At 42.2% G+C, this 12,406-nt stretch overlaps 1 protein-coding gene across 28 annotated transcripts in view; it reads left to right on the forward strand.

Moving 5' to 3' along the window:
• The window catches only part of MAGI1 (membrane associated guanylate kinase, WW and PDZ domain containing 1), a 351,112-nt gene that overhangs the window by 236,674 nt on the left and 102,032 nt on the right, over nucleotides 1–12,406 (forward strand). For all 28 annotated transcript variants that reach the window (XR_007904719.1, XM_051788759.1, XM_051788766.1 and 25 more), the window contains exon 3: nucleotides 12,206–12,325. Coding sequence is in view for 27 of the 28 variants with exons in the window: in XM_051788759.1 (XP_051644719.1) it covers nucleotides 12,206–12,325 (120 nt within the window). In the remaining variant the exon portion in view is untranslated. The remainder of the gene's footprint in view (nucleotides 1–12,205; nucleotides 12,326–12,406) is intronic.

The following is a 12,406-nucleotide window of genomic DNA, read 5'->3' on the forward strand; positions in this document are numbered from 1 at the left end:
AATAGCATACAGATTCTTTTGAGAGAATCTCATCTCAGGGTTTTTCTAAAGCCTGGATCTGATTGTGTGCTTCCAGGCATTCATTTTCCAGGAGTGTACTGATCTGGTAGCATAAGAAAGCAGAGTTCTGGGGAAACTGTCTTCTCAACGTCCCAAATAACGACATTCTCCACCAACCGTGTCTAAGCCGAGGAGGTAATTGTGGTATTGAGGATTACTTCCTTATCCTGTGGGTGATGCCGGGACAACTACAAGCTAAAACCTGGTGGTGTTTCTCTTTGCTGGGAATTGGAGGCAAGACAAGGAACAGCTCATTTGTTTGGGCTGCCAGACAGTTGCATGAGGATAATTATTGTGTGCTGTTTATTTATGTTGGATTCAAACCAGCGATGGTGGGGACCTGGAGATACTCTGGAATTACTCACCACAGTGAAAGTGGGAGCTGCTGATTTTACAGCTCCATGTGGCATCTCATGTTGGTTGCCCAGTCAACAGCAGCAGGGCATTGGTAAACCAGCAAATGAATTTAAAATGGCATTTAAAATTGGGGCACTTGGAGAAAATGATTTGCAAGAAGCTAATAAAATGATGGAGTGTGTAATGTGATTGTTTTGTGTGATCTCAGAGCTGTAAATGGTTATGCAGGGACATTTAGCAGAGAGAAAGTATAACTAGAAGTAATCAGATGAAATGAAGCGAAGACCATTTAAGCCAAACACTGTGTCATTGTCCCCAGTTCAAGCACTGGAGTATTTTATAGGAGTGTTGCTTGGCTTCAGAAAGGCAGAGTAAAACACCCTGTGAATGTATATCCTATGAAACTCATAGATGATGGCAAGATTTGTTGGCATGGTTTTTATTATTTGTGTACGACTGAAAAAGCAATAAAATCAATGGAGAAGAGTGTATACATTATCAATAACATGACAGTTTGTGCTGGACTGCAAAGATGCAGAGTTATGCACTACCTAACCAGCAGGCTTTTACTGTACCAGGGAATGTTTTAATTAAAGTGGGGAGAATGTATTGTAGCTTGCACTTTCTTCAGTGTTTTATTGCACTTACAAAACTACAAGAATTAATAAGGTCTTTCTGTGTTAGAGCTGGGGCATGTGGAATTTGCAGCAAAGGAACAGTAAATAAAATATTGTAATTGTTTTTATTTCAGTGGGGCAAGAAAAGGATTAAAATTTATGTATTTGTTTTCTATTACATTTTAACACTTCCAGTTATCGATAGGGACAAATCTGAAACTCAAACACCAATCAACTTCTCAACATTTGGCATTTTTTCAGCATCCTGAGCTGTTTCCTAATCAGCATCACAGAAAGTGAACCAGGAGAATGTTTTCAACCATCTGAAGCTATAGCAATCATGAAGAACTAAAGCATGCTGTACATTCAGAGCTGCTGAAAAAAAAATGCAGAAATTGGTAGCAGTTAAGAACAGGTAAAATTAAGGGACAGGATCTGTAGGGAATAGTGCCTAAAAGCACATATTGCTGGGTAGATTTGCTGTCTGTTGTAGTCTTTCCCTTGAGTTTTACAGTAAGTGCATCCATATGGCTACATGGCTGCATGTTTCTATAGTCTGCATCCTTCTTGCTATAGCTGAGACATTTGCATTTGTTGGTCGGTATTGAATATGAAGATGGAAAACTACTAAGCAAAGGTCAAGAAGAATTTGTTGGGAAAAAGACTCATCTGAACCAACGGTTGGTGAGTGGGCAGAACCAAACACTGAAGAGCCACAGGAGACTCCTGGCTTTTTAAGAGTGTGATGAGGTTATCACAGTTCAAAGTCCATTAGGTTTATAGCATTTCGTGGCTCTGGGCTAGGGGAGAAAGTGTACCATGGAGACAGTGTCTCCAGTGTACACTGTTCAGGGAAAAAGACTGGTTTTAATAACTACAATGATGTCCTGTAGAAGTGTGTTGTTGTTGTTGGGCGGGGTGTTTGTTTGTTTGTTTTGTTATTTTGAAAGAGGGGAAAACCCTCTCTCTTTTGAGTCTTTTGTATCAGTAGACTGGAAGTGATCACTGAAACAAACTTCAGGCAATGCCTCAGACTTCAATCTGAATGTTTTCTATGACCCTTTCTTTCTATGGTGGAATTTTTCAGAGATTAGGCCAATGAATTGATCTAGTTTTAGATGCATGCTGTTAGGTGAGGTGTTTTATTAAGACTTTTAACTGCAAATTAGAGGTCTGCTAGAAGGGCAATTAAAGTCAACAGAAGGAGTTTTATATCACACCCAACCAGGGATGACCCACATTGTATTGTACTTATCTCAGCAGTACAAACAACCTAGGAAGACAAACAGCAAAGGGAGGTAAAGAACCTTTGTTGAAGCAGCTGAGCTGTTGGACATCAAATAATTTGAAATTTATTACTGTGGCTTTTAAGTGCAGAATATCTTTCCATAGGTATATGTGCACATATATATGCAGATGTTAAAAGCAAACATTGTATTTGAATAAAAGCTGAATTGAAATGATGTAGGTGTTTGGTCTGTGTTGGATATGCCATTTATTATGAGCTTAATTACAATATCTGTTCGTAGGGCACGTCTGAAGCCTTGAAGTAGAACAGAAAATAGGATCTCTGGTTTTGTGGAGTTCAAAATTTATTGGTATCCAAGTTTTAAAGAAAAGAGACATGGCTTCTTTCTTCCGTAGTTGTGGCAGCTTGTGTAGTAGTGCTGTTGAGGAATACACGTGGTCCCGGTAGCTGGACTCCCAAACTGCAGACTGAAATGCAGATTGAGCTCTGGGAGACAAAAGACCGTGAACTGCCAACATTCGGGATAACAAAGGGCACGGCGATGGGGGATGCCAGCCAGGTGAATGGACACTGAGAGACACAGGAGCCGGGCACTGCCGACCTTTTCGATAACAAAGGAGATGAAGACCGGGGACACAAGCTAGGTGGGTGGACACAGAGGCGGGGGCAGGAGCCAAAGACTCGGGAGAAGAGCGAGACTTGCACACGGGAAGACTGTGAGGGTATAAAAGCCCAGGGGTTCTGGAACCAGCTTGAGCTGCTTCTGTGTCACTGCACCGGGAATAAATGACTCAATGGAACGAGATATCTGAGGCTTTGCTATGGGCAACCTGGAGTCCATCCGGTAAGGAAACCTGGTCTGACTGAGTGGGGTGTGCAAGGAGCAAGTGGGGACCCGTTGGGTCACTGGAGCCGCCGAGGTTTCGGTTCCAGCAGTGGAAGTCTCTGTCCTTGGGAGTGCGGCTGCCAGGGACTCATGGATGGGCAGACTGGGAAGTTTCCTTAACATTCTGTCGTGGGGAACATACAGGCAAGTCTTGCTCCTGGGATGATCTGCTGCTAATCTCACTGTGAGATGGATTTGCACATACATGACTAACAGTAGTTCCTGATGTGGGGGGTTTTATTCTTCCTTTGGTTTCAAGAGTCACACATATTGCCCAAACAAGTTTTCATTGTTTTTTGATAAAACTGGCCATTGTGTTCTTGTTCAGTATATTTCTGCTTCAAAACTCCGCTGCCTGTCTTCCCATAGACTGGGGGGGCGGGGGGGGGGGGGGGTGCGTGTGTGAAAAGGATTGCATGCTGTTTATAAAACCCTGGTTTCCTGGAAAATCAGTGAACTTGGGTTGTCTGACTTCCTCAGTTTTGCGTCTCTCTTTGCTCTGTGACTTGGCAATTCATCTTGCGAGAGTTTACAGGACACCCAATCCCAACTGCTGTCTTGGCCCTTCATCTTTCCCAAAGTCCTCTCCTCCCAGTCTTCAGTCTGCAGCATCAGGCAAAAGGTTTGAGAGGGTTTATTTCTTACCTGTTCTATGATTCTACTCCTCTATGACCTACTCAAAACTTAAACAAAGCCACATGAAGATCTGATAGCTAATGAAAAGCAGTGTTTAATACTACACTGTAATTCTGCCACTCAGCCAAACATCACAGGCATTTTGTTTTTCAGCAGCTGAATGCTCCTACTGACCAGTTCACAGCTTGGTTTAATGCTAGCCCTTGAGTTATGAAGCTCTCAGACTCGGCTACACCTTCTCTTTGGGAATTTGCAGAAATCAATTAGCTTTGCAAGCAGCCATGAAAAAAGCAGATATAAAGCACGATAGGTTGTACCTCCTGATAAACTACTTCCTATAATGTGAAAGTATAAATAAGACAATGAGGTATTTGTTTAAAAGTGATGTTTGTGTGGGAGCGACCCTACATCTGAGGTCTCCTGTGAGTTATTGAGTAGATTTTAAGCACTCCACACACAACACACACACACACACCCCCCTTTGGCCTGTGTATTTAACACAGATGTGCACCTTCATATGGAATAGTCATCTTAATCCATGTTGTGCTTTTCCATAGCTGCACTGGGCATGTAGAGCAGAGCACTGCTGTGCCTCAGCATGGTGAGGCTGGAGGTGACTGATGTGGGGCAGCCCTGCAGGGATCAGGTTGGGCTTGGGTTGACATAGTCGGGAGTGAATGATCTACAGGATTAAAAATAACCAGCTAATCAGAGTGCTTTGTAATTACCCAATGTATGTATTTAATTTACCATCCTCAGCTGTAGCCTTTCCCAAGGTAGACATTTCTACTGGAAGTAACTGTGACAATTTTTACATAGAAGAAAGGTGGTCCTTTTGAAATAAAGGTGTGTGTCACAGCTGTAGAATTATCTAGGCTTCTAAAAATGTATATGAGAGAAACTGAATATAAAAGCAAGTATATAATCACCTTGTTAATTTACTTTCAGCTAATTTCCCTTTCCATAAGTCACATCCACACTTACACAAATGGCAATTTTCATTCATTTCTGTGCCAATATTTAAAAGTAGAACATTACAGGGCAATCTCATTACTACAGCTTTATTGATTTATAAAATTACATTTTATTACACTAATCCATATATTAGAAGGAATAAAACTGTGCACAGTTACAGCTAAGGTATTCTTGCCAAGGAGGTACATAGTTTGCTTTTTCATCAGTAGTTCGTGATTTAAATTAGTGGATGTCCTGCTGTTGGACTCCAGGAACACAGGATTAATGGCAAATTCATTAGTTCATGAAGTTTAATCTTCTTGGTGGGTGTCCCACCTCATGGGAAATGAGAGGGATTTGGCTGCAGGTGTCTGGTGAGGTAACAACAATCACTCAAAGAAAGAGATCCAGAAGGCGAGCTGCTGCTGTTGCAAACCCAGGAGTATTTATTATTTGTGTTTTATTTGATGCCAGAATACTCCTTTTTTGTTGTTGTTGTTTAGAACAAAGTAAATGAATGTTCTGAAGGACACATGAAGAGGTTGTAACTGCATTAGCAAGTGCCACCCAGCAGTTGAACCATTGGTGGTACTTTCCCAGGTCAGAGAGGTGATGCTCTGTTTGACTATTTGACATAGATCCTTGAACAGGTCTTTTTTAAGTGGCTTTCTTGGGGAGTGTGGCAGCTTTTGTACCCTTACCTCTAGTCATCAGGTAACTAACAGTTTCTTTTAAACTGATATTACAGTGAAGAGTGAACCCCCTCATGCTGAATGGGCTTTGTGTAGCCTTGGCATAGTGTTTAGCAACACATACAGACAAACTTGCAAAGCCCCAACGCAGCAGCAAGTTATTTTTGTCCCTTGTAATCTGTTAGGCCCTGATCCTGATCTGTAGGGTTTCCTAAATCCCATTGATTTCTCTGGAATTAGGTTCCTGGAGTCCTTTGAGAGCCTGGGTTTGGCTGATCTTGTGCTATTAACCGGAAACAAACCCACTTTCTCTACCTCAAAACTCTCTAAGGATAAATGTGTTGAAGATTATCAGTGTTCTTATTTGGTGGCAGGGAAGGCCACCGAAATACCAAAAATAGATTTAAAAAGGACAAAAATAACTTGCTGCCTGGAGGGTTTACACAATCTAAGCTGTGCTGTGTGGCTTGGCTGAATCACTTCTCCAGGGAGGCTCCGGGCAGTCAGTATGTCTTTGAGGGGGAGAGAGCCAGAGAGATGCAACTGGACACAAAAACAGCTTCTACATGTGCTGAGGGTTGACCTGCCATCACTTGTGTGCATGGCTGGCACGGTCCTTTGAGCAGGAGGGTGTCCTCACAAGCTGCTGCTGTGGCATCCTGCTTTGGCCACTTGCTGGAAAGGCTGGTGGGAGAAGGAGATACTAGGCTCAAATCCCTTCCATCTCCCCCTAGAGAAGTAAAATGACTTTAGATGGCAGCCACACGATGCATTTCTCTCTGAAATCTCTCTGTAGAAAGACAGTTTTGTCTTGGTCAGCTGTTTTCTGGGTTTAATCAGTCATTCCTGCTGACCACGGTGACAGAAATTTGCTTTTAGTACTGCAGTTATCTGTGTGGCCAGGAAGAGTCAATCAGCATCTGTTCCTGCACATGCATCATTAACGGAGCTGTGAGTTAATTTCTAGCGACAGACCACATTCTCCTTTGGACTGAATTTCTACTCTGCCACCAAGACACTTTGAATGCTTGTCACATTCTTGTGGTTTATAGGTATCAAGTCACGGGCTACAGAAGGGACAGACAGCATTTAAAATCTCAAAATGAGCTTCCTGCATTTCAAGTTTCAGCAGAAAATTGTACTTGTAAGTTGAGCATGTTTGGTTTGTAACAGGCTAGGCCTCTCTGAAATGTCTGTATTTTATGTAGTTACAAATATAAATGACTCCTTATCCCTTTCCACAGGTACCGGGGTCACGTCTATAATGGATAGCACAATAATGTTCAAATACAATTCCTTTTACTTCTGTTGAAAAAGAAAAGTATTCTTACTTTGAATAACCCCAGAAGTCAATAAGATAAGGTTCTGTATACAGTGTCTTTTCACAGACAGGTTACACTTTATTTTTGTTAATGTAGATAAGACTGTGCTGCTGATAAGTTCTGCCTTAAGCTTGGCTGCTGATCAGGCTGCCTCTTCTGGAGACAGACCAGGTTGTCCCTGTCTTTTCCCTTCTCCACTTGCCATTAGCAGATTTGTGAAGTTTGTCCTGCCTTTCAGTTATCTGGCACCGTAGGTGACAGATGCAGGAGAGCCAAAACAGGCTCTCCAAATTACCCTGTGATGTGAGAGAAGAAGGTGACCTCTAAACACTGTGCACAGGGAAAAGGGGCTCTTTTCCTCATATGTTTCTTCCTTGGCAGCTGAAGGGCTTTTTTCGTGTAGTGATGAGAGCAGTCTCTTCTTGCTGAATGAACAAAAATACCAGTCTTAGAGCAATGGCAAGAGGAGAATCCTTCCTTCCTCCCACTCCACCTGCAGCCAACCACTCAGCAACCCCCCACAGCAGCTCTTGGCCTTGCAGCTTCCTGAGTCAGGACCATCCCTGCACACTTCACATTAAAACCTTATTTACCACGGTTCCACTCGCTGCTGGTAACCACCAGTGACTTGTATAAAATAAGGTTGTAGCAACTACATCATTACTTCGAGTGTACAACTCCCCCATTGTCATTTTAAGAGAAGCTGGTCAGTGGAAATGAGAACCAAATGACTTGTGGTTTAAGGTTTAATTAGCCATATTTTGGTGGCTCATGAGATTGTCACTGCCAGCCAGGGGAACTGGAGAAGGAGTTTGCAGCAATAATTTTTTTATTTTATTTTTTTTTTTGCACATGGGAGATGTAGGTATTTTGCACTTGAAAAGGCAACTTCTAAATAACTTGCTAGGGGCTATTTTGGTGCATGGTAATAGTGTTACTGCTCAAGAATTGTTTTTGTTTTAGCAAGAAAGCAATTGAAGTGACTACAACCCCTTTGAAGTCTTATTTTTAGATTACAATAAGAAAGACTCTGATTAATTTAGCAGCAGGGCATCAGTGGCTATTAACAATTTAACTTGAAGCCCTGGTAGATTGATAAGGAGCTAAACAGCCCTTGAATCATATATTAACAGCCTGGCCATACTATAATTGAGGCTCATGTTGGGTAAGTGTCAGCATTGTTGATAGGCATCACAACAGAAGCTGCTATTTGTCTTTTAAATGGGTGCTTAAATTACTCAGAATAACAGTTGATAGTCATCAATACATCCGAGCCACAGTCCAGTTATTCTAGGCATGGGTGACAAACTCTAAATTAGTTCAAGTACAGCGCTGGGCTCTGCTTGGACAAACTCACCTGTGCCTAGAAGCAGTTTCTCAGGAGGGCTCTCCAGCCTGTGATGAGATCCCTCTTCTGTGGCCCAAGCATTAGGGATGCATGAATAAACTGGGGTGGAGATAGCTTGAGTGTGATAATCAAACCAACAGCTGGGCAAACATTTCATCAAGCATCTGAGCTACTCTTGTTTTATGTAGTTTTACCTCTGTAGACCATGAGAGAAGGTAATGCTAACCAGTAGCCTTTTTTTATTATTTGTTTTCGTGAGTCTTCTGTGGCTACAGGAGATTTGAGCAATTCCCCTGTGAATGTAATGTATCTAACTAGTTTTATATGTTGTGCGACATTTTAGCCAAATAAGACTGAAAGCTTTACCATTAAATGCACAGAAGGACTTGGTAGCCACTCAGTTTCTGTTCCAGTTCCTTTTTATTGTAGCATTAACAATTCTGAGGTAGTCACACAATGGATGTAGCTCAAATTAATTAGCTAAATTGCAACCTAATGGCAATAAGATTTCATGCCACTTAATGTTTCAGTGCAAACATATCAGGCAAGTTAAAGTATTTAAATATGATTGGCTCATCTTATGGAATATGTTATTTCTTGTTTGGGCTCTCTACAGCTCTTATTGTGCTCAATTAATTCTGCCATTAGCAGTGGTCTAACTTGCTATTAACTCTGATAAAAGCACAGTCATCTCCTTCACTGATGACCATCCTTGTGGTAAGGATGCTGAAATGCAATTTAAAGGGGGAAGGAGGACACACACACACCATGCTTTGTACATAACTGTCACGTTAATGATGGGAGACTTAATTACAATTGGAGTTTATCAGCAGAGAGCTGCAGTGGTAGCTTGCAGCCTGCGATGGTATTGGCCTGTGTGCACACATGCTGCACAGTCGTGGAGCAGTTGTTTCAGGCTGTGGAAGAGGCTCTGGGTGGAAGGTGCTGATTATTCTTGGTGCCCTGTGCCTGGGAAAAGTCATGGAGTTTGCTTATGAGCCTCTTTGCTTTCTTTTCTTCCCCCCTTTCTTCCTGCCCGCCCTCTCCCCCCACCCTCCTTGTGAAGCAGCCCTTCTGGCTTTGTTGTAAGTGTGGTTTGTAATCATTGTACACATCCCAGATGGTTCATGAAAACTCTTTGAAATGCCATCTGCCAGGCGTGTGTCCAGCCGGCAGCCTGTCATTCTGCTACAAGAAAAACGGAGGCGGGTTTTCCCTTCCCCCTGCCTTCCTGAATTGCATTCAGTAACACTTGTTCAGATGTGAAGCAGGATAACAGCCGGAGCATCTGCAAGCAATCTTTACTCTAGACAGCAACATGGAAAGTTGTTGGGTTTTTCGCCTTCACCCAGATAAGAAGTCCTAACCAATGTAGTTTTTATTTTCCCTCGGTTTGCTGCTGAGCACCGAGTGAGGTGACAAATGTTATCTCTGTGATGTAATGTTTTTCTTTTACGGGGCGACTCGGTGTTCCTAATGTATTCAGTGTGTGTTGCAGGCAGTCGTGCTGATAGCAAGCACATCTGCAATTTTTCGACTTGAACATATTCAGGAAATTAAGAACACTGAGATGAAACAAATAGATCCATTAAAATGGCTCAGAGGAATTATGGCAGATATAATTGTCATGTCAAATAGGCAGCCAGCACTAGTAAACTGCTGACTGCAATTTCACCACCATAAAAATTCAGAAGGGAAAAAAGATGATTAATAAATACTCTCTGTGGGAAGATATAGATAAAGGAAAGAAAAGGCTTTAAAAGATAAAGTAAAAGCAGTCCTGAAGTTCCCTGATCTTTGTGTCTCATCAATATGTGTTATTAGTTACTGGGAAAATGTAAGTCCTGATCTTTGTCATTTGGCTCGTGTGCCACATGGCTGGGGTGACCTTTGACTGATGGATGAGGAGCACTGCAGAGTCTAATTCTCACTTCCATTGTGCTCCAGGCATGGGACAGCTACAGCACATCACTGGACATAGTTATTGGGGTGGCTTTTCATTATTCTTCCTTCCCTCTCGTGGGCCAGGTTTAGGGGCATGTGGCAGTGACCAACAGACATGATGCTCTGGGAAGGGTCCTCACAGCCTGAGTGTCTATGGAGGTGTCAGATCTCAGGGGGGAGATCTTGCATCTGGGCTGTTACCCCTCTTCCCAGCTGCTTGGTGAGTGCTCCATGCTCCTTGTGTGCCAGGGAGGGAGCTGTGTGGTCGTTGCCTGCTCAGCTTTGCTGCCTGCCTTTGGATGGAAACACAGGCACTGGGGCACTGAGGGGCACATGGAGCAGCTTCAGTATTTCTCTGGACTAGATCTTTGGAAGACATTTGTCTTCTGTTACAATCCACCTGGTAGAAGTTGTTGTAGTCTTACTGTAAGGATTCAAAAGTAAAAAGAATGCAAAATCCAATCCTTTCAAATAGGAAAGAGTAATTCTGCTAGTAAGGTGAAGATATTCATCACCATTTCCATCCCCTTCCTTACTTTTTCTCCCACCTTCACCCATTCACACAACTCCAAGAGAAAGAGTGATAGAAAAACCATGGGAATTTGTAGGCTATCTGAAGAGTGATGGTAAATAAAAAAATAAAAAAAGAGAGAGTTTCTATTTTGAAACAAGAAATGGAAGATGTTAGAGAAAGTGGATGTCTATCAAGGAAATTAGTGATAATCTTTCAAGGATGTCACTCTGGCAAGACTGACCTCTTGAACAGTCTCTCAGATGAATAGGGGATAAGCAGACTTTCCGCTTCCCTGGCACTTGAGGAGAACATTTGCCAGATGCAGGCATGGTAAATTTATGCTCTTTCAACTTCTGAGAGCTGGAATCTTCCCAGTTAGTTTCCAGAAGCTCAGCTTCTTTATTCTTTCTTCTGTCCTTTTATAGAGAGTTTAAGAAATTGTATGCACTGAGAAGATGCTGCCCAGGGGCCGGAAAAGTCCCTCAGAAGTGAGAAATCATACTTCATTAAATGTTAGGTATGGTTTCCACATCTCTGAAGTTATTCCCAAGCCAGCAGACTGGTTGCAGCCACAGCACTCGGACACATCCAACTCTCTATCTCTGCTCTTTCTTCCAAAATTCACTTTCCTGTACCATCTGTAAATTTGTCATTTATGTTTAATCTCAGATGTACAGAATCCAGCCACCTCCCAACCTCCAGAGTCATGGAAAATAAAGGCTATTGAATAGAAATTGATCCTAATCAATGAAGCTGTGCTCAGTGACCTAAAATGCAGTGGCCCAAGCCATCTTAGCAAAAAAGTCATGAAGTGACTCATCTTACACTATGCTTCAGAGGGCTGTAAATTGGTCAGAAGGGAGATGAGTTTCAGAGCTGGCAGAGTAGCAGTGATCAGAGCCTCGTTCTCCATGGGTGCTATTTAAATTGTCAAGTGCTGGAGAGAGATTCAGTGTGACTTATTACTCAAAAATATTTCTTGAACTGGAATGAACTTATAGATGAACTTCTGTGCAAACAGTTGGCAGGTTGTCTCTTTAGCGAGCATGTGAGAATGGTGCATCAAAACTGTCTCATGGTACTTTTTAATGCTGAATAAAAATAATAATATAAATAGAGATAAAATACTGAGAAGAAACAAGGGAGAAATTATCTTTATGATGTGAAAGAACATTTGGTGAGATAGTGATACAGAAACAATGGAACCTAGAAAGAAGTTGTCTTATCTGAGAATACAGGTTGCAATTTTAGTGACATATGAGAGACAATGCTAATAGCAGGAAGGTAATTGCTGGCATATTCCCAGATACCAAACTTTTCCAGCTGTGTTTCTGCTTGTGGTATGAGAGATTTCTTTGCCAGAGAGTCTTTCTGAGAATACAAAAACCCATTGTCCTTTGGTTGTTTTGTTCCAGCTGATACTTCCAGCTCAACCAGAGGTCTATGTCTTGTCTTGTTTTTACAAGGGCTCCTAACTTGTAACTGAACTCTTCTGACACTGTGTAGCTCACAGAATTGTATCCTACAGGTACTGCTGCATCTTTATGAATTTTTTTTTACTCTTCCTTTTACCTTTGGTAAGAAAACAACATTAACTAGTATCAATGTGCTAATTTTTCCTTTCAGGCACAACCCGCCCTCCAAGAGAAGGAGAAGTGCCTGGTGTGGACTATAACTTTCTGACTGTGGAGGAATTTCTGGAGTTGGAGCGAAGTGGGACCCTTTTGGAAGTAGGAACTTATGAAGGTATGGAGCCATGGGCACTTTAAAATAGCCGTTGTAGGACACCACACTTGCACCACCCTTGCTCGAGTTAGGACCTTGCTT

Source organism: Manacus candei, unplaced genomic scaffold (assembly GCF_025592945.1).
Source record: "Manacus candei isolate 608988 ecotype Guabito, Panama unplaced genomic scaffold, ASM2559294v1 h1tg000025l, whole genome shotgun sequence".
Classification (NCBI taxonomy): Eukaryota; Metazoa; Chordata; class Aves; order Passeriformes; family Pipridae; genus Manacus; species Manacus candei.